Source organism: Schistocerca piceifrons, chromosome 3, assembly GCF_021461385.2.
Source record: "Schistocerca piceifrons isolate TAMUIC-IGC-003096 chromosome 3, iqSchPice1.1, whole genome shotgun sequence".
NCBI lineage: Eukaryota > Metazoa > Arthropoda > Insecta > Orthoptera > Acrididae > Schistocerca > Schistocerca piceifrons.
The window spans coordinates 518,061,959-518,085,857 of record NC_060140.1 but is presented as its reverse complement, the minus strand read 5'-3'; the positions used below and the strand labels follow the sequence as shown (position 1 = coordinate 518,085,857).

The following is a 23,899-nucleotide window of genomic DNA, read 5'->3' as shown; positions in this document are numbered from 1 at the left end:
GTAAAGTGTTATTGTCATTCAGTGGTTAACTATTTTGTCAAAATGAGTGATAGGGCGAAGGCAAGGAAGTGTTTGACAGTGAAACTTTGAAATAGGTGATTGACACTGTACAAAGAACAGCTTTCAATCCTTGTGTGCAAGGGACAGTTGTCAGTGAGATTGTACAGTGAAGTTGAGGAAATAAATTGTGATGTAAATATGGTAGGTAAAGTAATTGTGTTTGCTGGGTGTCAAATATCCATGGCTTCTGTTGTGTACTCTAGTGGAATGGTGAATATTTGTTACTATGATGGTGAAGTTTTCACCCCAAGTTGCAAAAAGAGATGATGGAGGAGGAGGTCAGATTCATAGTGAATCCACCGTTTGATATGAGGTTCATTAAACTCTGATGAACACACTATTTAGCACATAGTACTTCCCTGAGCTGGGTGATTCTATCCTTTTCTGGAATCACTTCATTCTTTGACTGCCCTACCCTTAGCTTGTAGCAAGGGAAAATCTATTTCCTACTATCCACAAATGTATATAACGAATCAGTATGCTCAGGATTAAATTTTCTATTAGTAACTTTGTATTAAAAGTTCAGTATGATAATGCATGTAGACAAGATATTACTCGTGAGAATATCAACCTCGACCTCATAAGTGATATCGGAATGCCTCTGGCTGGACTGGCATGGATGATCTTTAGCACAGAGAGGAGAACAACAACAGCAGTGCAGTCTCGGTTAGCTTTCAATGTAGGTGGATGTAAAGTTACTCTGTTGAATAAAGTGTATGTATGCAACGTTGTCGCATCTTATTGAAAGAACAGTTCCTGTCATACCATGCTCCACTCTTCCCACACTGGTGACCGCTTACCTGTTGTGAAAGGTGCATTGAATTCACTACCCAAATGTTAATACAGTCAAATATATAACGTTGCAACAATGTGCCCATTACACAATGCATCGCCCAACTCTGGATTACAGTGAAGGTTATGCAGTGTGGTCAGTGTGCAAATACAATGATGGAAACTGAATGCATCGACAGTTTATGACAACAATGGCCTAACCCCACCTCAACAATCATGGCCAACAACAAATCTTCTATTGGCCTTTGAGAACAATACTACCACACACAGTGTTCTTAACTAACAAAGATTACAACATAAATGTAAAGCCACTTTTGTGTCTTCTGTGCCTTCCACAGCACAAATCGGACATGAGCAACCACATACCATGCCACCACAACTAATTGTGTGCCATGAACATTCGGCAGCCATATTGCCTACTGCACCAAACAATACTACAATTTCTTAAGCCTCATGTCTCAGGTTCTGCTCACACCTCAAATTACGACAGTTTGACCTCACTCATCTGGCCTTATGGTTCACAACAGTGGACAGCATTTTCCAAGCAACTGGTGTTTTAGATGATAATTCAAAACATGTTAACCTGCTCTGCCATCTGACAGGACAGGCTGAACTAATTATCGAGCTTATCCTGTCTCCACCACATGCAAAACAAGTACAGCACAGTAGACTGTTCTCTTGCAGACTTTTTCTCAAATCCTGAAACAACAGCTGCGTGAGGCTATCTACGAACAGCATCTCCGTGACAACATGCCCTCACAACTTTGGTGTTACTTCCGCACAACTATTGATTGTACTCTCATGGACCATACTGATCATCAAATTACTGACAGAGGTGTAACATGACGATCGCACGAGTTTGAACCTCTAAAAAATGACTCACACTGGCAGATTGCATGTCCTCTGTGATACATCGGCGAATATTAAACAGACAGACAGACAGATGCCACCCTGTGGGGCACTGTACCAATGAAGTCTTGTTTGCCACCCATTCTCTGTCAGCCCAACACAACATGAGTGTGTTGTGTTGATACATTTTGGCAGGGAGTAAAGTGACTACCTTGCCTGCACCATGGACCAATGACAAACCTGTTGTCACAGCCAAACCATGGCCATCAATCTGCTGGTTCCACAGTGAATTCAGACCTGCTGCTCACAAATGTCATGCTCCCTGTGAGTTCTCAAATTACATCAGTGGACGGAAATAGCACCATCCACATATATACAGCAAAATCTCGTGTCACCACCACAATGATCACGCAAGGTTGCCTCTTTGAGTCTCACCACACTACACAATGGTACTTTTTAATGGGCATGGGTCTTACCAAACAGCAGCACATCAACCTTTGAACAGTCTTCCATACCTACTTCATTTGCCGAACTGTTCAGAGATACCAGTCTACAGCACTGCTACTCGCACTGTTCATCTATAAATGAACCTTCTGTGTACCAGGACTTTCCATTTAACAGATGTCAATGAACCAATCATCAATATGGACATTCTATAGTTCTACCGGATCCTGCCCGATAAAGCACAGGTGGCACCACAAACCTCTGGTGGATGCTATCGGGAACCTGTCTCAAGATGATCCAGATATATAGAAGTTACGGTACAGTACCCCACTGACATACATCACATCCATGGTGCGGACAATATCATTACAGACTACCTTCAGTGCAAGTTCTCTTTGATATAACTGCAGCTGAACAAATGACCCGAGCATCAAAGACCTTAACAACCATGACACAGACTTCACACTGAACACTGGTCTCTCCCCATGTCTCACACAACCCTGCTGCGAGACATTTTACAGAACAGGCATGGCGATTAGTGACCTTATAATGTGCCGTGAGATATTTTAGTGGGTACATAACCTAAGTCAGTGTGGTGTGAAGTTAACGGTGTGCCTAGTCGTGGACATATTTGTATCAGCCAACATCAAGTGAGATTCTCTGTTGCCACTGGTCACAAAGCTGTCTCGTGTGCCAGCATAGCAAGAAAGGCTGTGTCGCACACAGCCTCACCTCGGATGCTTCCCCATCCCAAAGACGGTTTCGACATTGTTGGACTTCTGCGAGAGTTGGAAGGATTTTGATACCTTATGTCTGCGAATGATGGGATGTCATGATGGGTACAAGCCATATCCATGCATGACAGCACAGCCAAGACAAATGGACTTGCATTTGTTGAGATGTGGATCACCCACTTCTTCACTCTACACTGGTTATCACTGATCAGTGCTGCCAGTTTGAATTAGTCCTCTTCAGCACCCTGTGTAGCACCTGTGGGATCACTCATGCAAACTACTGCATACCACCAGCAGAGTAAAGGCTTCATTGAGAGGTGGCACAGGATCATGAAGGCAGCCCTGATATGCCAGAGCAGTTCCTGGATCAAGTCATTCTTGTGGGTCCTGCTCAGTGTACAAGGATGACATACGGCCATCTCTAGCAGAGGTCTTCCATGGTGAGCCACTTGTCTTACCTGTGGACTTTGTTCAGCCTATGGCTGACACAAAATGGCAGATTTACCTACAACAGTCATTGTGTTCAGCAACATATTTGGAACATGCACGTCTCGTGCTGCCCCCCAACTCATTCGACCCTAAAAATCTTTATACACAAGAACCAAACAGTACTCAGTACTCCCAGTAGTGGGCTGTTTTGGGATAGTGATCTCTAAGCAACACCCAAACGTCTCTGGCTAGTACAGCATGAATGATCTTTCAACAGAGAGAGGAATGACAGTGCATTCTTGACTAGTGTCCGATGTTGATGGATGTGAAGTTACTGTCTCCAGTGAAGCGTATGTACATTAACTGTGTTGTGTATTACTGGACGGCCAGTTCCTAATGTACCGTGGTCCACTCTTGCCACATACTAATAGGAGAATGGAATGGATTAATTGTAATGATGGAAATTTTGTGTTGATAAGGATTTATTTCAGCTAAATATGAAATTTAGAATAAGAGGTAATCCAAGGTATATGGAAACGCTAATTACCAGGAAATACTGAATATCAAACAAATGAAAATCCAGGATGGAATAATGACAATATTATGAAAAGATAGATCACTACTTACCATATAGTGGAGATGATGAGTTGCAGACAGGCACAACAAAAAGACTACTAAACACATTAGCTTTTTACCAGAAGGCCTTCATCTGAAATAGACCACCCCCCCCTCCCTCCGCAATAAGTGCGCACGTGCGCCGACACACACACACACACACACACACACACACACACACACACACACACACACACACACAGAGAGAGAGAGAGAGAGAGAGAGAGAGAGAGAGAGAGAGAGAGAGAGGCCAGTCGGACCCTGGCAGCCAGAAACAGTAGTCATGTATGTGAGCTGCATTTGCGTGAATGTGTGTGTATGTTGTGTATTTCAGAAGAAGGCCTTCTGGCTGAAAGCTTGTGTGTTTAGTAGGCCTTCTGTTGTGCTTGTCTGCGACTCCACATCTTCACTGTATAGTGAGTAGCAATTTATCCTTTTCATAAGATTGTCAAAATACTGAGTGTGAAATTTAATGGAAATGTTATAGCAGCAGAAGGAAAAGATTTTTAAAAGTAATATGTAGTTCAATTCCAACTGTAAAATTATATACAAGTGAGAATGTGATTCATTCATTTTAAAGCGAAATTAAGTTCAACTGTTTGTATGAAAACTCATTTCTCATCTTTTCAAGAAATGTGTGAAATACATTAAACCCTTAAGGCCAAGACAAAGAATGTTACAGAAAAATAAATAATGTTGTCTTCAATAAAGTGTATCAAGAACAAAATGTGTCGTGGAGTTGCCCTTCAGGTGTGAAGAAAGTTAAGTGTGTATTAAAGTAAGGTTCTGGTCTGTTATCTAATAAACTGATCGGCCAGAACATTATGACCATCAACCTACTATCGAAATAAACCGGTCCAGGCAATAGCAGTGTCACGTGGCGAGGTATGACTACTGATCACACACATGCACAGTGCATGTAGTATCGGTGAGTGTAGAATGGGGAAGCCATGCAACCTATCTGAGTTTGAGCCACGAGCATTTCAGAAACTGCACGACTTGTCAGGTGTCCAAGGAGCACTGTGGCGAGCTTCTGTAACACGTGGCGAAACCAAGGTGAAACCACGTTCAGACACCGCAGGGGTGGGCGGCCACCCCTCATTGCAGAAGTCAGACGTCATAGGATAGGCAGACTGGTAAAACAGGACAGGCAGTGAACTGTGGCAGAACTAACACCAGGCTTTAATGCTAGGCAGAGCACAAGTGCGTCCGAACATACAGTGCACCGAAAGCTCGTAACGATGGGTCTCCGCAACCGACGACCCATGCATGTGCCAGTGTTAACACCATGTCATTGGTAACTACAACTGAAACGGGCAAGTGACTATTGGCACTTGACATTGGTGTAGGGACAGATTGTTGCATGGTGTGATGAGTCCTGATACCTCCTTCATCATGCTGATGGGAGGGCATGAATCCATCGTCTCCCATGGGAACAGCTCCGTGACAACGGTACTGTGGAACAGAGACAAGTTGCAGTGGCTCCAATACGCTATGGGGAACATTCACACAGGCAACCATGAGTCCAGTGGAACTTGTGCAAGGAACCATTACAGCCAAGGAGTATCGTACACAGGTTGCAGACCACGTACACCCCTTCGCGATAATCGGGTTTTCTGACGGCAGTGGTATTTTTCAACAAGATAATGTGCCATGTCACAAGGCCAGGAGTGTGATGGAATAGTTAAAAGAACACAGTGGTGAGTTCTGTGACGCATCGCTGCTGTTACCTGTGGCAGAGTCGGACATATCGGCTATTAGGTAAGTGGTCATTATGTTCCGGCTGATCAGTGTAGAAGGTAAGGTCTTGTCAATATGATTAGATTAGGTTCAGTTTTCGCTCCACAGACCCAAAATTGAGATGATTCTTGAGAGTGTGGAACAAGTCCAAAAGTATAACATAAAGAACATATAACATTTGTAACATAATACTCTCTTCTCTGATCTTTTTCAGGAGATTGTCAAAATCTGTGAATTCATTACAGTAAACTGGAACTGCTAATATTTACAGAATTTACACACTGTCAGAATCAAACATAGTAATGCAACTTTTAATAAATTAAATACCTGATCTTGACTGTTGAGGCCAAGTGCTGTCAAAACTGAGCCCTAACAGACATTTTTACTTAAGCTGGTCTAACAGTCCATGTTAAGACATACATCTATAGATTACGAGTTACCTATCAAAATGTCTTTCAGACTCTGCTTAAACTGTGCTTTACCTGATCGCAAGTTTTTAATGGTTGCTAATGACTTATTGAAAATCTGCATTCCTGAATATTGGATCCATTTTTGGACCAAGACAGTGATTTTAGGCCTTTATATAGTTTGCTCTTATTCCTAGTATTGAACTACATATTGAGTTATTGGTTGGAAACAGAGACACATTACTTGCAACAAATTTCATAAAGGAATAAATATACTGAGTAGCAGTGGTTAGAATACTAAGTTCCTTGAACAGGTTTTTATATGATGATCTTGAATTTACACCACAAATGATTCTTATTACATGCTTTTGCATGCTAAAAACTTTTGCTCAGGTTGATGAGTTACCCCAGAATATGATCCCTTATGACATAATAGAATGAAAGTAAGCAAAGTATGCAAGGTTTTTTTATTTTTATATCTTCTGCATCTGACATCATTTGCAATGCAAATACAGACTTGTTTACGCACTTCAACAATTCTGTGGGTTGCCCGTCCCAACTAAATTTATTATTAAGTTGTAGCCCCAGAATTCTAACACTATCAACATCATCTGTCTTCATATGTTATGCACATGCTGGACGGAAATCTCTTACAGGTTCTGAACTGCATGTTGTGAGTCTTTTCAAAGTTTAATGACAGTGAATTAGATTTAAACCATTTATTAAAGTCAGTGAAGATTTGATTAGCAGCCTTTCTATATCTGTACTTCTCTTGCTATTTACTGCAATGTTTGTATCATCTGCAAACAAAACAAATGTAGCATCTGGCAATGTAACAAACGAGATGTCATTAATGTACACAAGAAAAAACAACTGACCCAAGATGAAACATTAAGGAACACCACACGCAATTAATTACCAATCAGATGAAGACCGACTGCTTACTCCACAGGTATTTTGCAATGATACTCTTTGTTTCCTCTTAGTTAAGTAAGACTTCAACAATTTCACAGCATTGCCGGTGACACCAAATATTCTAATTTACTTTAGAGAATGCTATGATTCATATAGTCAAAGGCTTTTGATAGGTCACAGAAAATGCCAATAGCCTCTAATTTGTTATCTAATGAATTAAGTACATTTTCACTGTGCGTGTAAATAGCCTTCTCTATATCAGAACCCTCAAGGAACCCAATCTGTGACTTGGACAATATATTGTCTTCAATCAGGTGCTTAGTAAGACTCTTGAACACAATCTTTCCAAATATTTGATTGTATCTCTTTATCCCCATTCTTGTAAAGAGGCTTAACTTCCACTTATTTTAGCCAGGATGGAAATGTTCTGTTGATAGGAGACTGATCACATAAATAACTTAAAACTGAACTCAACTCACACAAGTATTCTGTGATTAACTTTGTTGATGTGTTGTCATAACCATTAGAATACCTCGATTTTCAGGAGATATGAGTGTCATTAACATTTTATTGAAATTATTTATGAAGACTGGTCTCAGATTTTTCATTGCACTGTTTACTGGACCCGATAACCCCAAGCTGTCAGTAAAAAAACAAAGAACTTATTAAGAGGTTTGCAACACTACATACACTTGTTACCAATGTCTCATTTGTTTTTAGAGTTATCTGTTCCTCTTGCATTTTGGCTGTCACGTGTTTCTTTATTACATCCCACCTAGTTTTTATTTTATTGCCTGCTGTAATTATCTTTTTCTCATAATAAAGCTGCTTAGATTTTTGAATTACTTCCGTCAATATTTTGCAGTATTCTTTGTAATTCATTACAATGCTAACATCAGAGCTGTTCCTAGATACTAGATACAGTCTCCTTTTTGTCCCACAAGATGTCTTTATTCCTTGTGTAAATAATGGTTTATATTCTGACCTCTGTTTGATTTGCATTACCTTTAGGGGAAAACCATTTTAAAAAGAGGAAGTCTTAATTAATGCTATGTAGTTGCCATTTGAGTAAGAAGTATTGTAAACATCTATCCAATTGATGTCGTTGAGCGATCTCCTAAAATTCTCAAGTTTTGACTGATTTATTACCCTTCTGTACTCAGATTTAGTAGATTTTGTACCCCGAAAGTTTCAACATTTACCGTAACATACGACACTGCATAATGCAGTTTGTTGACGCTGAGTGTCATTCAGTAGAGTCAATATTTTTGAATAATCAAAGCAAGGATTTGATGTTTAATTAATGTTTAAGTAGTGAGATATATGGCACAGTGACTTATTAAGTAATGGGGGAATATGTGGTAAAGAATTGGCGGAATGAGGTTCAATAGAAACCTTCTAATCTGGTACCTTGACGTAGCCGGACTACTGAAAATACCGGATTGCCAAGGCTCATTAAAAATAGCAATGTATGGAGTGAGATGCTGCAAGGTAAACACGGGTGACAGAGCCTTGATTATTTATCTTTATGTTCTTTGCCTCCGTTACAGTGATGATAAAATGAATAGCACCGCAGAAAACATTTTAGAGAACAAATTAGAAAAACTTTGTTGCCTGCATCCTGTAATGTAAGTTTCAGATTTTATGTTTAGTTTGGGACAGTACAGTACATGAAGTGTTTCTATATTTGATTCGCTTGAAATAAGACCGAATGTCATTTTCTTCCCCAAAAACTCTTTACAAGTTTTGCAGTGTTGTACAATAAGTACATAAGTGTACCAATAATGGCCACTGCTTCATTTCAGGTAGGTGGAGGTGTTAGATTTGTTATGTCAGACCCTTCATCTTCACCCATTCGATATCTGGTGGTTGACCTTCTTGTTGTGAGCCTATCACAACTTTCTACTGTCAGTTCGTCTGATATTTCTTTGACTGCAGATTCTTTATTGTCAATGTCTATACAGGACAAAACTTCATCTTTCAGCAAATGTTTTAATTTCATTTTGAGCTTTATCTAACATTTTAACAACAGAATTATTTTCAGTTGGAACAGTGGTGTCTGTTTCTTCTTCATCATAGGCTTGTGGCCAGAGTTTTCACCAGCAGTCTTAACTGTATTCCATGCCAAAGTAGTTCTAAAAATAGCAGCTTTAACGTTAGATTTTTTTTGAAAATCCACCACAGAACAGTCTGAATTCATATGCACTTGGAGAAAAGAAGCCCTGTAAAAACATTTGAAATTTTGAATTACTTCCTGATGATTCGCTAAATAAGGGAAGTAAAGTTTGCTGGAAGACAAGCCCCCAAATACATTCCTTGAGAAAATCAATACAGACACTGAAGGATGGGCTGTACAGTTATCTAGCAACATTACAACATGCTCTGTTCAGGCAATCCAAGTTAAAAAAAAAAAATCTCTCACTGAAGGTACAAAATTATGGAATAACCAGTCCCTACACAATTCTGAAGTCATCCATGTAGTGTTGCAAGAAAATTAAAATGCATTTTAAACTCTAATTTTTTGTACTTGCCAAAAATGCAAAGAGACAACATGTGGTCACCTAAAGCATTTGAAAACAATTAAACTGTCAACTGATCCTTTAATTTTTTTTTTAAATATTAAAACCTTTGACTCACTTTTCATCTTTACCTGCCAAAGCTGAACTAGGCAAACAACACCAAAGTAGACCTGTTTCGTAGGCATTGTGGATCTGACTAGGAGTTAAGTTGTGCAAAAAGTTTCTTTGTATTTTTCAGCTGCATTTTGGTCTGCTGATCGTAATTCTCACTTATGTCAAGTTTCCGAATTCCATGACAAGTTTTGAATCAGTGCAGCCAACTGTAAGAAAATGCACATTCAGTTTCTGCCAACCCAGTGAATTTTTATCTCAACAATGGAAAGGTCTGTTCATATTTCACTTGGCGCCATCCTTTAAACAGTCGCCATTGAATATGGATGTGGAAATGTATTAATAATTGCTTGAATAATTGGAAAAATTGATTGGAAAGAATAGTTGAGAAAATTTTGAAGGTAATTAATGAATCTGTACACAATCTTGGGTGAATTTTAACTGATGCCAGTATCAACAGACATTGAATATAATTACATTCAAGGTCAATAAACATCATCTGCATTATGTATTGCTGCTTCCAGTAGTGTGTGGTACCAAATGATGACCGCAACCATTGAAATTGTCACTCTGTCTAAGTTCTTAAATACACGTAGCACAATATTTTTAGTATAAGTAAACCACATTCTATACGTGCCTATCGAGTCTGAGTTGTGTTTAGCCTTGTGTGTGACAATGTCGATACAGGAACGTTCCAAAAGATACAGCGTTAATTAATTGCCTGCACCAAACCTCTTTATGCAGGATCTTGGCTGCGAGTGAAATGATGAACAGATAGGAGTTGAAATTATAAATGGTGAATAAGTATTCCTTTTCTAATAACTTTTTATAATACTTTTAGCAAATGGTTAAAATACACATTTTTAACAATGCTGGTACCACAGATCGAAGCTTACATCCATATGCTACCATTTCCCGAAATAAAGGGGGTGAAAATAGATGAATTAATAAACTAAAAAGTGTATTTCTTACTTTGTTTCATACAGATATTTAATGGCATATCAAAAGATATTGAAACAGTAACAAATAATGTAGTTCATGAAATAAGTTCGTGGCTTGTGGAAAATAATTTGATGCTAAATCACGGTAAGACTCAGTTTCTACAGTTTCTAACACAATTCAACAAGAACCAATATTTTGATCAGACAGAATAGGCATATTATAAGCGAGACGGAACAGTTCAAGTTCCTAGGTGTTCGGATAGATAGTAAGCTGTTGTTGAAAGCCCATGTCCAGGATCTTGTTCAGAAGCTAAATGCTGCTTTATTTACCATTAGAACAGTATCTGAAATAAGTGACACTTCAATACGAAAAGTAGTCTACTTCGCATATTTTCATACGCTTATGTCGTATGATATTATTTTTTGGGGTAATTCTTCTGATTCAAAACGGGTATTTTTGGCTCAAAAACGGGCTGTTCGAGCTATATGTGGTGTAAGTTCGAGAACCTCTTGTCGACCCCTATTCAAAAATCTGGGAATTCTGACATTGCCCTCACAGTATACATTTTCTTTAATGTCAGTTGTTGTTAGCAATATTAACCTATTCCCAAGAGTTAGCAGCTTTCACTCAGTTAATACTAGGCAGAAATCAAATCTGCATGTAGAATGCACTTCCTTGACTCTTGTGCAAAAAGGAGTGCAGTATTCTGCTGCATCCATTTTCAATAAGCTACCACAAGAACTCAAAAATCTTAGCAGTAGCCCAAACTCTATTAAGTCTAAACTGAAGAGTTTCCTCATGGCTCACTTCTTCTATTCTGTCGAGGAGCTCCTGGAAGAGCTAAAAAATTAAGCAAATTCCAGTGTTACATTGTTGATTTTCTTCATTTAAACTTACGACTTGTCACCTGAATATGTTTTTTTATATTTCATTTTATCTGTTTCTAATATCGTGTTATAATTTCATGTATTGACTCGTTCCATGAACATGGAGATTTCTCCTTAATTTGGTCCCACAGAACAATAAATAAACATTGACCTTGCCACAAAACTACTCATTTAACTTTTGGCTGTGTCTTTGGTCCATAGCTCATTCAGTTTACACATAGCTTATATATAAGGAAAGAAAGAAAAATAATGACTCAATATGACATGTATGCCTTAAGACATCAATTTTGAGTGTTAACACACCGTGGTTACGGACTTCTGCTTTGGACTTGTTTTGACAGCAGTTCAAATGGCTCTGAGCACTATGGGACTTTACATCTGGGGTCATTAGTCCCCTAGAACTTAGAACGACTTAAACCTAACTAACCTAAGGACATCACACACATCCATGCCCGATGCAGGATTCGAACCTGCAACCGTAGCGGCCGCGCGGTTCCAGACTGAAACGCCTATAACCGCTCAGCCACACCGGCCGGCTTTGACAGCAGTTAACAAGCAAGAGTGTCATCATATGTTTACTGCCCTAATGACCAGTTCAGTGCTTTGGTATTGTGCATTTATTTTAATTCAGTAAATTCAGCTGCTATAACAATAGTAATTTTCAAATCTATTTCTTTGGCTATATGATTTCTGTTACCATATAACATTAAGTTGTTGGCAAGTCTTGAAAATTAACAGATTTTAAAAAACATAGTTACCATCTATGTGTTAGCATATTCTTTTTATGGGAAAAATGGGGAATCTAAAAACCAGACCTAGGATTGTTTGAGTTGCAGATCAATAGCTATTAATCTGGGACATTAACTTTATGTGGACCTCCCTCAAAAGCAGATGCACTGGGTTTTGTGTTGCCCAAGTTGGTTATTGCTTTTGTAGTTGCACTACACTTCACATAAAAGTCAGCCAACATGCTACTGGTTACATCAATTTTCTCTCATAAAAAAATATTTTTTTATGAAGCAGGTTATTTACTTAGTCATAAAACTTTTATACATAAGGGTTTCTTCTTATGCTGATGGTTTTTCTTCCTAAGTAGCAAAAGGATTTATTCTTGACAGCCATGAACCTCCACTGAAATAAAACAAAATTTTAGTTTGAATGATATATTACAAATGAAATTAAAAATTTCATGTAAGATGAATTTTACGCAGCTCCATACCTTTCCTTTGGGACAATTTTATCAGTGACTAGAGTTTCTTCTAGTAATTCAGCAAGCAGTTCAGCCCTGAACTGATGCTTTAGGGGCTTTGGCTCAGACATAGCCTCATCTGACTGTTTGAGTTTTCTGCAGGCTTCACGATAGGTCAGACCATACCACTCAATTTCCTCTTCAGTGTACTATTAACGACAGAATTCCATACAATCAAGAAAACAGCAGAACAGGGTGAAACACTTATGAAATAGTAAGCTGTAAGAGGATTCCTCAAATTTTATTAGGGTAAATTAGATGATAAGATTTTTTGAGAGGCTGATGGAAGCAATGTAACAATGCAATAGAGGGAAGGCTTGATGAAAGGTAAAATGGCTGGACAGCAAACTCATTGATTAGGACAGGACACAAATCTCAGACTGAAGGAAGAAAAGCAACACTTATGTAAACTAAAGGAACAAACCCAATTTCAATGCACACCATATCTGAATTATACATCTTTACATCACTATGGTCAAAATAGTGTTGTGGGTGCCGTATGTAATATCCAACACTTACCACAAAGGAGTAATTATAATTTCAGTTTTTAATATGTTGAAACTACTTACAATTATTCAGCTAATGAGATAACACACGCAAAGAGAAAAAGAACCAGCAAGAGAAAACTGCAGAATAAACATCAATGTAGCTTGTAAAATCTTACCGATTTCAAATAATGACCATAATCTTCATGTATCTGTTTCTGCTTTTCAGAGTTATCAGTGTGATAATCTTTCTTCAGCAAAGCTGTTAGAAGCTGTCGCTTAATTCGTACTGCTAGCTCTGATTTTAGATCACATGCAGGGGTCTACAAAATACAAAAGTAATAGTTATATACACAACATTAACCAAAAATCAATAAATATTGGGCAGCAAGAATATTGTTTCTCTGTAAAAACTGATGGAACATAACAAAAAAATAACAAATTTGCTATATGAAGTAGTACCTTCAAAATATAGTGGTCAAATCCACAATTCTTGTGGATCAAGTTTATTGTCCTTTCAGTGACAACAACAGACATATATTTATCCAAGATTTCACTATACACAACTGATCGTTTTAAATTTGGAGTCCAGAAGTATGGATTTCTTCTGACAGTTCGTTTCTTCTTTGTGAAACCTTGGATAACACCTTCTCCACCCCAAAGTCCCTTATGACTTTCAGCTGGATATTTTACAGGAATTGGTACATTTTGTACTGGAGTTCTGTAAATTTTATCACAATTGATTAATTTCAGTGCCAAAAGTTAAGGGAGGCTAATAAAACCAGAACTAATTTTATAATACACTGAAATGCGCAAAGGTTATACTTCGGGTTACATAATATAAAGCTCTTAGTCCACATTAAGGTTGCATGAAAGAATCATTATTGCCAGCATAAGAGAAAACATATTCTGTTGGTAAAATACAATCAGGCAAGTCAGCAGCACTTTGAATGTCAAAATCAAAGATTGTCTCAAAATGAAGACAGACAAAAGGGTGCTGATATGATACAAAGAGAGGGGGGGGGGGGGGGGAAGGTCCTTTGATTTAGTAAATCTAACATATTTCAATGCACAATTACTCTGTTAATATCAGGTGATTATGATGCATTCAACCTGCTGCCCAGAGATGCCCACAATTGTATCTTCCCATGCACGTAGTGGTGTTGCAAACAAATGCCTTACCACACAATAACAGGTATCTATTTACATGTAAAATAAGAGAACTGATGATGACATATTTTTATCACAGTACTATGATTTGTTGTACTTGCTCTTTTGTTTTCTGATCTTAATAAAATATCACGAACTTTGTTGCTGTTGGTCCCCAACAATTACTTATTTGCAAACATGCCAAATGAAAGTATTTATCACTTCTGCACTGCCATGTGGTGTTCCTTCTGCATCAATATCACGGACAATATAGCTAGTACTATACATTCCTATCTATGTTTGTTACATAATAAAACAATGGAAAATCCAGGATGGAATGTAACAATATTATGAAAAGGAAAGTTGCTACTCACCATATAGCGGAGATGCTGAGTCGCAGATAGGCACTACAAAAAGACTGTCACAATAGACGACACACACACAACTGCAGTCTCAGGCAACTGAACCCATAGTGTGTGTCGTTTATTGCTGATGAAGGCCTTACAGGCCTAAATCTAGAGATATATGTGTGTGTGTGTGTGTGTGTGTGTGTGTGTGTGTGTGTGTGTGTGTGAGAGAGAGAGAGAGAGAGAGAGAGAGAGAGAGAGAGAGAGAGAGAGATTGTTGACATAGGCCTTAATGGCCAAAAGGTTCATTTGTGACAGGTTTTTTTTTGTTGTGCATAACAGCGGCTCAGTATCTCTGCTATATGGTGAGTGACAACTTTCCCTTTCATAATTTTGTTGCAGAATATGTGTTTCAAGTGATATAGAAAGTATGTAAAAATTCAGGTGCCCAGTACCTAGAATACACCTGTAATCTTCCTGTGCATAATAGAGATGATGCTTCATCCCATCTATTCTCTCATCACTGAAGTAGTAGCAGTCTGGTAAGTATAATGACACTGCCAGGCCTTTATTTTCCAGGAGTTGTTTTGCTATCTTGCGCAGCAGGCTGAATTGTCCTGAGAGCTGCCTGGAGGAATTTACTGTGAAGTAACATCTCTGCCTCTATCTCATATTGAAAACAAACATCCAGCTTATAATTAAGTACCCTTGTCCAAATTCATGTCTTACCCAGATGCAGAATTTTGCAGCAGTGTTGCTCACAGCTGGAAGCCACAGCTGCATTAATTTCAGTGTTACTGTTATAATCTAACTTCTGAAATTGTGCATCTATAAATCACTTACTCTAAACCACTCAATGTGAAATGTCCAGATATTAATCATTATGTTTGAAGGCTAAGAACCATGTCAGTTTTCAAATAATCAATACTATACCTTTTGAACATTAGCCTCTTCCTTAAAGTCATTCCAGATATTTTAATGGCATATCACCATCTTTCAAGAGTTCTATACATTGTCCTGCAGCAATAAAATTTTAATTTGATCTGCAGACTACTGACAAGAAGTAATTATGTTATTTAATATTTTACCTAACTCTGGTGGATCAACAACAGTTTGATTCTTACATATGAGTGGTGTATTATGTTGACCACACTCATTCTGCCCTGATAACTCTCCCATAATTGATCATATAGTTTTAATTTTGTTCTGAGAGCTTTCTATTATTTTGGTGTAATGCATTTTTTTTAGCCGGTCTCGTGATATTCCTAATTTTTCTCACATTGTACCTATAAATTTGAGAACAATCTATGAAGATATTGTCCATGATAATGTTTCTGTTTCGTTTCACTCTTGGAAAATATACTGACTGCACCAGGTTGTAAAATTTAAGTAATTCCATTGCATTTTTTTCTCTGGAAAATCAAAGTTTGTATTGAAATACTCACAAAAATCAACAGTTCTTCCTAAAGAATTGACCCTGCAACAGTGTCAAAACAGGAGAGGAAAACTCTGTAGTCTCAAAAGGGGGACATATTCAAGCCCATAACGAAAAAGTTTTTCCATGAAAATTCGAACTCTCCTGCATAACTTCCTCTCACTTTTTGTGCTATGAAATTATTCTTTAAAGCCACAAGAATCAAGCGAAATCAATGACATAATCATGCTGAAAGCAATGGAAACAACTTTATGAAGACTTACTCCATTACAACTTAATTTCTGCAGTTTACTTTCACATTACTTGTTGGCAAAGCCGAGGCTCACCAATTCAACTGAATTTCTTACAATACATCTACAATGGGGCATTAAAGAAGCTATTTTATTTGCCTTACAGCCATTTAGTACATCTATGCACATGCATTCATTCTGTATTTATAGTCTGTTTGTTCAATGTTTTCACAAACTCACATGTGCAGCATCACATCATTAGATTAAATATACCGCTCACTCTGTGGATCCAAATTAAGGAGATCCTCAACGATGTGTAACTTGTCATGAAACAAGAAAACACGATATAAAATCCAAGGTGGAATAAGATTATGAAAGGTGTATGTCAAAAGTCCTTGAATAAATTTTTATTTAAGAGGTAACGTCAAACGTGTCACAAATATCTACAGGTATTCAGGCATACACTGAAATGCTATAAGGTAACAATCTACTCAACTGGTATACCACTCTACATTTCATTGTTATTGTGTATCTGTTTTTCTATGCTCTCCCATTGACCCTAGATGTATGCTGCTTGACTGTCAAAAAACATGCACTATCAGGGATTTACTTTTGGGAGTAGGATAAGAGGTCATGGTCCAAGAAATTCTTCTGTTCCTGATGTCTCATCCTGAACTGCGCTGGACATCCTCAGAGGTGCTCCTCCACTGAGTCTTGCTGACTGACCGGTCGGATGTCCAAGAGTGACATAAATACTGTAGGAAGAGATGGTGTGGTCAAAGTAACATGCGATGAGCAGAGATAATTATTGTCAGCGATAAAAATTAACTATCAATTGTTGTCTTGTCCAAGATAAAAAGATAAAACTGTCTAGCGATTCGCCAGAGATACTGTCCATATGTCGCTAAATTTTATTGGCTCTTCTTTCCTATTAAAATTATCCTGATGCTCATAAATTTCAATGGCTTCTCTACAGAGCTGTGGATAATAATGTGACATTGTTAATAAAATTTCTGTTTCATAAAACTTCACTTTGTGGCTTCTTGACTGAATAGCATGATCAGCTACAGCTGATTTCTCTGTTTCTCCTAATCGGCAAAGACGTTTGTGCTCTTTTAGCCATGTATTTATGCTCCTCTTGGTAGTTCCAATACAAACTTTACCACATGTATATGGAATTTTGTATACACCATGTCGACAGAAGATGGCGTTTATCCTTCACAGATCGGAGTGCTCTGCTTATTTTCTTTGTTGGCCTAAAGACTGGTCTGACGTTATGTTTCTGTAAAATCTTACCAATCTGATCCGTTACTTATTTAATAAAAGGGAGAGAAACTGTGTTTTTCCGTTGTCGTAGTTCATCCTTGTCCTTCGGTCTTCTGTTCTTTGGTCGCAAAATTCTCTTTACCTCTTTCCCTGAGTAGCCATTTTATAAGCATCAGGATAATTTTAATAGGAAAGAGGGGGCAATGAAACTTAGCGATATATAGACAGTAGCTCTGCAGAATCGTTACACAGTTTTATCTTTGACAAGACGACAATTGATATTTAAGTTTTATTGCTGACAAGGATTATCTTTGCTCATCACATGTTACTTTTACCACGCTCCCCCCCCCCTTCCTAGAGTATTTATGTTGCTCTCGGACGTCCGACCAGTCAGTCAGCAAGACTCAGCAGAGCAGTGCCCCTGAGGATGTCCAGTGCAGTCCTGGATGAAACGTCAGGAACAGAAGAGTTTCTTGGACAATGACCTCACATCCCAAAAGGTTTATGGGCAGCTATGTCATCCAGTTGTGAAAGCCTTCATTCTATGACCAGTAGGATAAGAACCTTTAAACTAGAGAGGAGCTAACAAGAGCAAATACTGACACTGTATTTTCTCCTTTTCATATCTGACAATGTATGCAAATAGAAGATAGCACATCCTAGTAGTGCTGCAAGGAACAAGCCAGTATATTTTTCTAACACCAGATGTCAAGCATAAAATTACAAAGTAATATCACCGATAAATTAGCTACCAATCTTTGTACAGGAACATCTGTAAAAATTGGTTTGTACGGGCAGGCATTTTCTAACTGGCTCTCTTTTTTCTCTAACCTGCTGTAGGGGAAGAAGTATAGGAACAAAGAAATCCACTGGTAATAATTGTAATGATTTATTTCACTGACTCAATTAACAAATCTGTGTCAGTAAATGTTGTGAAGAAAAAGAAAATTAATTAATTAATAGAAAACTAGCAGCTTTTGTAATGAATAACAAAGCAGTGCATATATATGAGGAATTTCTTTCTAGTTGCCATGTTTTGCAATTTCAAAGTATTTTTGTTCTTTTGCCTTTTTTGAGATCATTAACACTGTTGCAAATAGTCACTGATGAATTGACACAACTAAAATTTCTTAATGACACACTGCACAACAGAAAACAGTTCGAAAACTTTTCCATTGGAAACTTACTGTAGCCAACATAATGAAAACCTGGCCTGCTGTAGTTTTCTTTAAATTTTTATTGGCACTTTGAATGAATGCAGAAGCTACTGAAATCCGGTGCTACAGGAGAATGCTGAAGATCAGATGGGTAGATCATGCAATTAATGAGGTGGTACTGAAGAGAACTGGGGAGAAAAGAAATATGTGGCACGACTTGACTATAAGAAGGGATCGGTTGACAGAACATGTTCTGAAACATCAAGCGATCACCAATTTAGTATTGGAGGGGAAGTGTGCGTGCGTGCGGAGTGTAAAAATAGTAGAAGGAGACCAAGAGATGAATACAGTAAGCAGATTCAGAAGGATGTAGGTTGCAGAAGTTATTCGGAGATGATGAGGCTTCCACAGGATACAGTAGCATTTCACTCTCTTACCATTATGGTCTATCAAAGTCCACTTAAGCTGCAGTGAGAACTATTAGAATGTGGTATAGAAATGTTTTGTTTGTGACTGATTACTGCATCATTGTCTAGAAATATTTCAATTAACATTGTCATAATACATTGGCATAATAGTAAGTTGGTTGTCATGTCAACGAATATCAATCAGGACATTTCTGTTAATCACTACACCATTTGGCACAAGAACTTAGGACCTCAAGTGTTATATGGATTCATTATATTATAAACTATGTAAGGATTATTAAATAAACTTACAGTATGTAAGTAAATTCTTAGGCTATTAAGCACAAAACACTGGACAGAGAGCAGTTTACAACACAAAGTGTTCTTGTTACTGCACTGAAGATGTCTAGTTATGATTTTACACAATACTAACTTTATTTGATATTATTAATAATATGTACAACAAATAGTTTTATTAAGAAATTTGTCAATGGAATAGGAGTAATTGGCTACCAATGCTTTCTTAATAACTAAACTTTTTTTAGCTAGTTACCATAAATGTGTGTTCCTAATTAATGAACACCTTTCTGGGTCAAATTAAGCAACTTTAAATCTATATTTAGATAATTTTTATTTCTTGCATTGATTACATGCACTTAGCTATTTGTTTGAAAAAGATGTATATGGTACCATATTATTTATGACACATTTCATTAAGGAATCGGGAAGCAGTAGTCAGTATCCCCAAGTTCCTTGAACAGGCTTCTGCATCAAGTTCATGAGTTCACATTATCAATAATTTGATATTACATAATTTTGGAATCAAAAGACTTTTTAGCATGACTTGATGAGTTACCCCCAAAAATGTCATCATCATTGACTCACAAGTCACCGAAGTGGCGTCAACTATAAAGGACTTGCAATACGGCGGCCGAACTTCCCCGCCTCCTCCCGGCCAACAATGCCATACTATCATTTCATTTCAATGATCCTATCAAGCAATAATGAATGGAACTATGTGAAGTATGTTACCTTTTTTAATGTTATATGTCATCATCAATTACATTGCAAATAAAGATTTGTTTAGGTGCTACAGCACTTCTGTGGTACGCTCCTTATTTAATTTATTATGAAGCTGTTACCCCATGAATTTAAGATTGACATCGTTCACTAATGAGATGTACATTATGACTACCTGCTTAATAGTGTGTTGGCCCACCTTTGGAATGCTATACAATACCGATTCTGTGTGCCATGGATTCAACACGTCCTTGGTAGGTTCCTGGAGGTATGAGACAAACAGGTCAAGCAAATCCTGTAAATTACAGGCCAATGATTCACGGACGCAGAGCTGGCACCCAGCAGTGTCCCAGATGTGTTCCACCGATTCAGATCAGACAAATTATGTGGCTAAGACAGCAAAATGACTTCACTATCGTGCTCCTCAAACTACTGAAGCACATGATCATCAAACTTCTTCTGGGTGTTGTACCACATCATTGTATACAATATATTAATTATAAACTTGAAATCAATGTTTCGGCCATATTACAACAGACCCTATGCTGTTGTAATATGGTCAAAATTTTGATTTAAGTTTATAATTAAAGTACTTTATACAATGATGCGGTACAACACCCAGAAGAATTTTAATCATCATGACACCAAGGGACCATGTAATTATTTGCTGTAGCACAATTAGGGCCTTGACATGTCAATTACCCTATCCTCACCATCGGGTAACAAACGGCATGAGCAGATGCAGATAGTCTGCAATAATGTTCATGTAGCCCTTAGCTGTCACGGTGCCTTTGATTACTACCTTTGGTTACTACCACAGATGCATGTAAGCCCAGGTTAACATCAACTATGGCATAATGCTGACTCCATTGGCCGGCTTCAATGGCACAGTGCTTGTTTTGAGCAGCCATTCACCAGAATGATGGCATATCCAGACATGACCACTGACCTGGTGTAAGAAGAAGCTTGATACATCCAACCAGGTGACATGTTTCCACTGATACACAGTCCCATGTCAATTATCCCTTTCCCACTGAAATCTTAACTGACAATGTCATTAAGTCAAACACATTGTGGGGAACACATAGTGGTCACCTGCTGCAGAGCCACATGTTCAAGAATGTGTGCTGCACAGTGTGCTCTGAAATGACTGTTCCTGCACCATCAATGTACTCTGCCATGAAATATTCCACAGAAGGCCATCTATCCTGCTCTACACAGTGGACAAGCCTCTGACTCTGACTTCCTGAGATGAAGCATAGACATTCAACACCTTGTTAACTACCCATGGCTTCATCATTCTTCAACTACTTACCATAGTTGTTCACGATACTAGCACATGAACAACCGAATAGATTCACCATTTTTGATATGTTCATTCCCAGACTTCGTGCCATAATAATCGTCAGTTGTCAAAGTCCATTATGTCAACAGATTGCCCCATTTGTGACCTGTATTGTTGCAAGAAAGATTCCCGATTTGTTGCTGGTCTGCTAGTACAGTTCATTTACCACATTGCATGCCTGCCACTGGATGGCATCCAATATCACCATGGGCAATAGCCACAATGTTTTGGCCATTAATGTAGTAGAAGAATACAAAATTAAATCTGTGGGTGATTCATGGGTACACAGTATGCAAAATTTTGTACATAGACCTGCAACCTCTGTCAGTGGCAACAACAGCTGTAATTTGACTGCAGAAAGAGCCAAAATTTGCTGGGATGACAGATACAGGTATGTCATTCAATGCTGCTACTGCTCTATGTCAGAGTTCATGAATTTGTCTAACAGTTCTCTAGGAATGACGTCATCACCACCCTGAAAAGTAGCCAACATAACAGTTCCAAAGAGTGGAAGTGATAAAACTTCTCTAAATAGTAATATCCATGAAAAGCTTATTAATCATTATTTCTAAAACTATACTTGACTTATTTACTGCAACTTTTCTTTTATTTGCATACATAACAAACTAGACATATTTCAAGAGGGAATATTGTAGGGCAGAACATGAAATGAGTTCCCAGATGGATGATGATAATGGTGGTGATGATAGGAACAGCTTAATACAAGACTCTTCCCTACTGACATATTTTGTTTACTGTCAGACAGATATGACCAACTATTCTACAGAATTTTTTGTTATTCAATAATATTCTAATATACTGAAAAGAATATTATGAGTTACATGTAGTCAAAAGATTCTGACACACTGAAGAGTATATCAGTAGCCATAATTTACAGTGTAACAAATTAACATCCATTCCATGCAAACAAGGACATTTACAGTTAATCAGTATTTTGCCTCAATACAAACTTATAATACATCAAATGAAAGATAAAAGGTTGAAGAATGCAATCATCATCATCATTTAAGACTGATTATGCCTTTCAGCATTCAGTCTGGAGCATAGCCCCCTTATAAAATTCCTCTATGATCCCCTATTCAGTGCTAACATTGGTGCCTCTTCTGATGTTAAACCTATTACTTCAAAATCATTCTTAACCGAATCCAGGTACCTTCTCCTTGGTCTGCCCTGACTCCTCCTACCCTCTACTGCTAAACCCATGAGTCTCTTGGGTAACCTTGCTTCTCCCATGCGTGTAACATGACCCCACCATCTAAGCCTGTTCGCCCTGACTGCTACATCTATAGAGTTCATTCCCAGTTTTTCTTTGATTTCCTCATTGTGGACACACTCCTGCCATTGTTCCCATCTACTAGTACCTGCAATCATCCTAGCTACTTTCATATCCGTAACCTCAACCTTGTTGATAAGGTAACCTGAATCCACCCAGCTTTCGCTCCCATACAACAAAGTTGGTCGAAAGATTGAACGGTGCACAGATAACTTAGTCTTGGTACTGACTTCCTTCTTGCAGAAGAGAGTAGATCGTAGCTGAGCACTCACTGCATTAGCTTTGCTACACCTCGCTTCCAGTTCTTTCACTATGTTGCCATCCTGTGAGAATATGCATGCTAAGTACTTGAAACCGTCCACCTGTTCTAACTTTGTTCCTCCTATTTGGCACTCAATCCGTTTATATTTCCTTCCCACTGATATTACTTTCGTTTTGGAGATGCTAATCTTCATACCATAGTCCTTACATTTCTGATCTAGCCTTGAAATATTACTTTCCAGACTTTCAATTGAATCTGTCATCACAACTAAGTCATCCTAATATGCAAGACTGCTTATTTTGTGTTCACATATCTTAACCTCACCCAGCCAGTCTATTGTTTTCAACATATGATCCATAAATAATATGAACAACAGTGGAGACAGGTTGCAGCCTTGTCTTACCCCTGAAACTACTCTGAACCATGAACTCAATTTACCTGCCTGACTATCCATGTAAAGACCTTTAATTGCTTGCAAAAGTTTGCCTCCTATTCCATAATCTCGTAGAACACACAATAACTTCCTCCTAGGAACCCGGTCATATGCCTTTTCTAGATCTATAAAGCACAGATAAAATTCCCTGTTCCACTCATAACACTTCTCCATTATTTGCCGTAAGCTAAAGATCTGGTCCTGACAACCTCTAAGAGGCCTAAACCCACACTGATTTTCATCCAATTTGTCCTCAACTAATACTTGCACTTTCCTTTCAACAATACCTGAGAAGATTTTACCCACAACACTGATTAAAGAGATACCTCTGTAGTTGTTACAATCTTTTCTGTTTCCATGTTTAAAGATTGGTGTG

The 23,899-nt window shown here is 38.0% G+C and overlaps 1 protein-coding gene across 1 annotated transcript in view; it reads right to left on the bottom strand.

Moving 5' to 3' along the window:
- Window positions 1-11,476: 11,476 nt before the first annotated feature.
- Window positions 11,477-23,899, bottom strand: part of LOC124789303 (39S ribosomal protein L28, mitochondrial) — a 31,692-nt gene continuing 19,269 nt past the window's right edge. The window contains exons 3-6 of the mRNA XM_047256614.1: window positions 13,641-13,899; window positions 13,358-13,501; window positions 12,664-12,842; window positions 11,477-12,575 (exon numbers count right to left, since the gene is read on the bottom strand). Of these exons, the coding sequence (XP_047112570.1) occupies window positions 12,533-12,575; window positions 12,664-12,842; window positions 13,358-13,501; window positions 13,641-13,899 (625 nt within the window). The 3' untranslated portion in view covers window positions 11,477-12,532. The remainder of the gene's footprint in view (window positions 12,576-12,663; window positions 12,843-13,357; window positions 13,502-13,640; window positions 13,900-23,899) is intronic.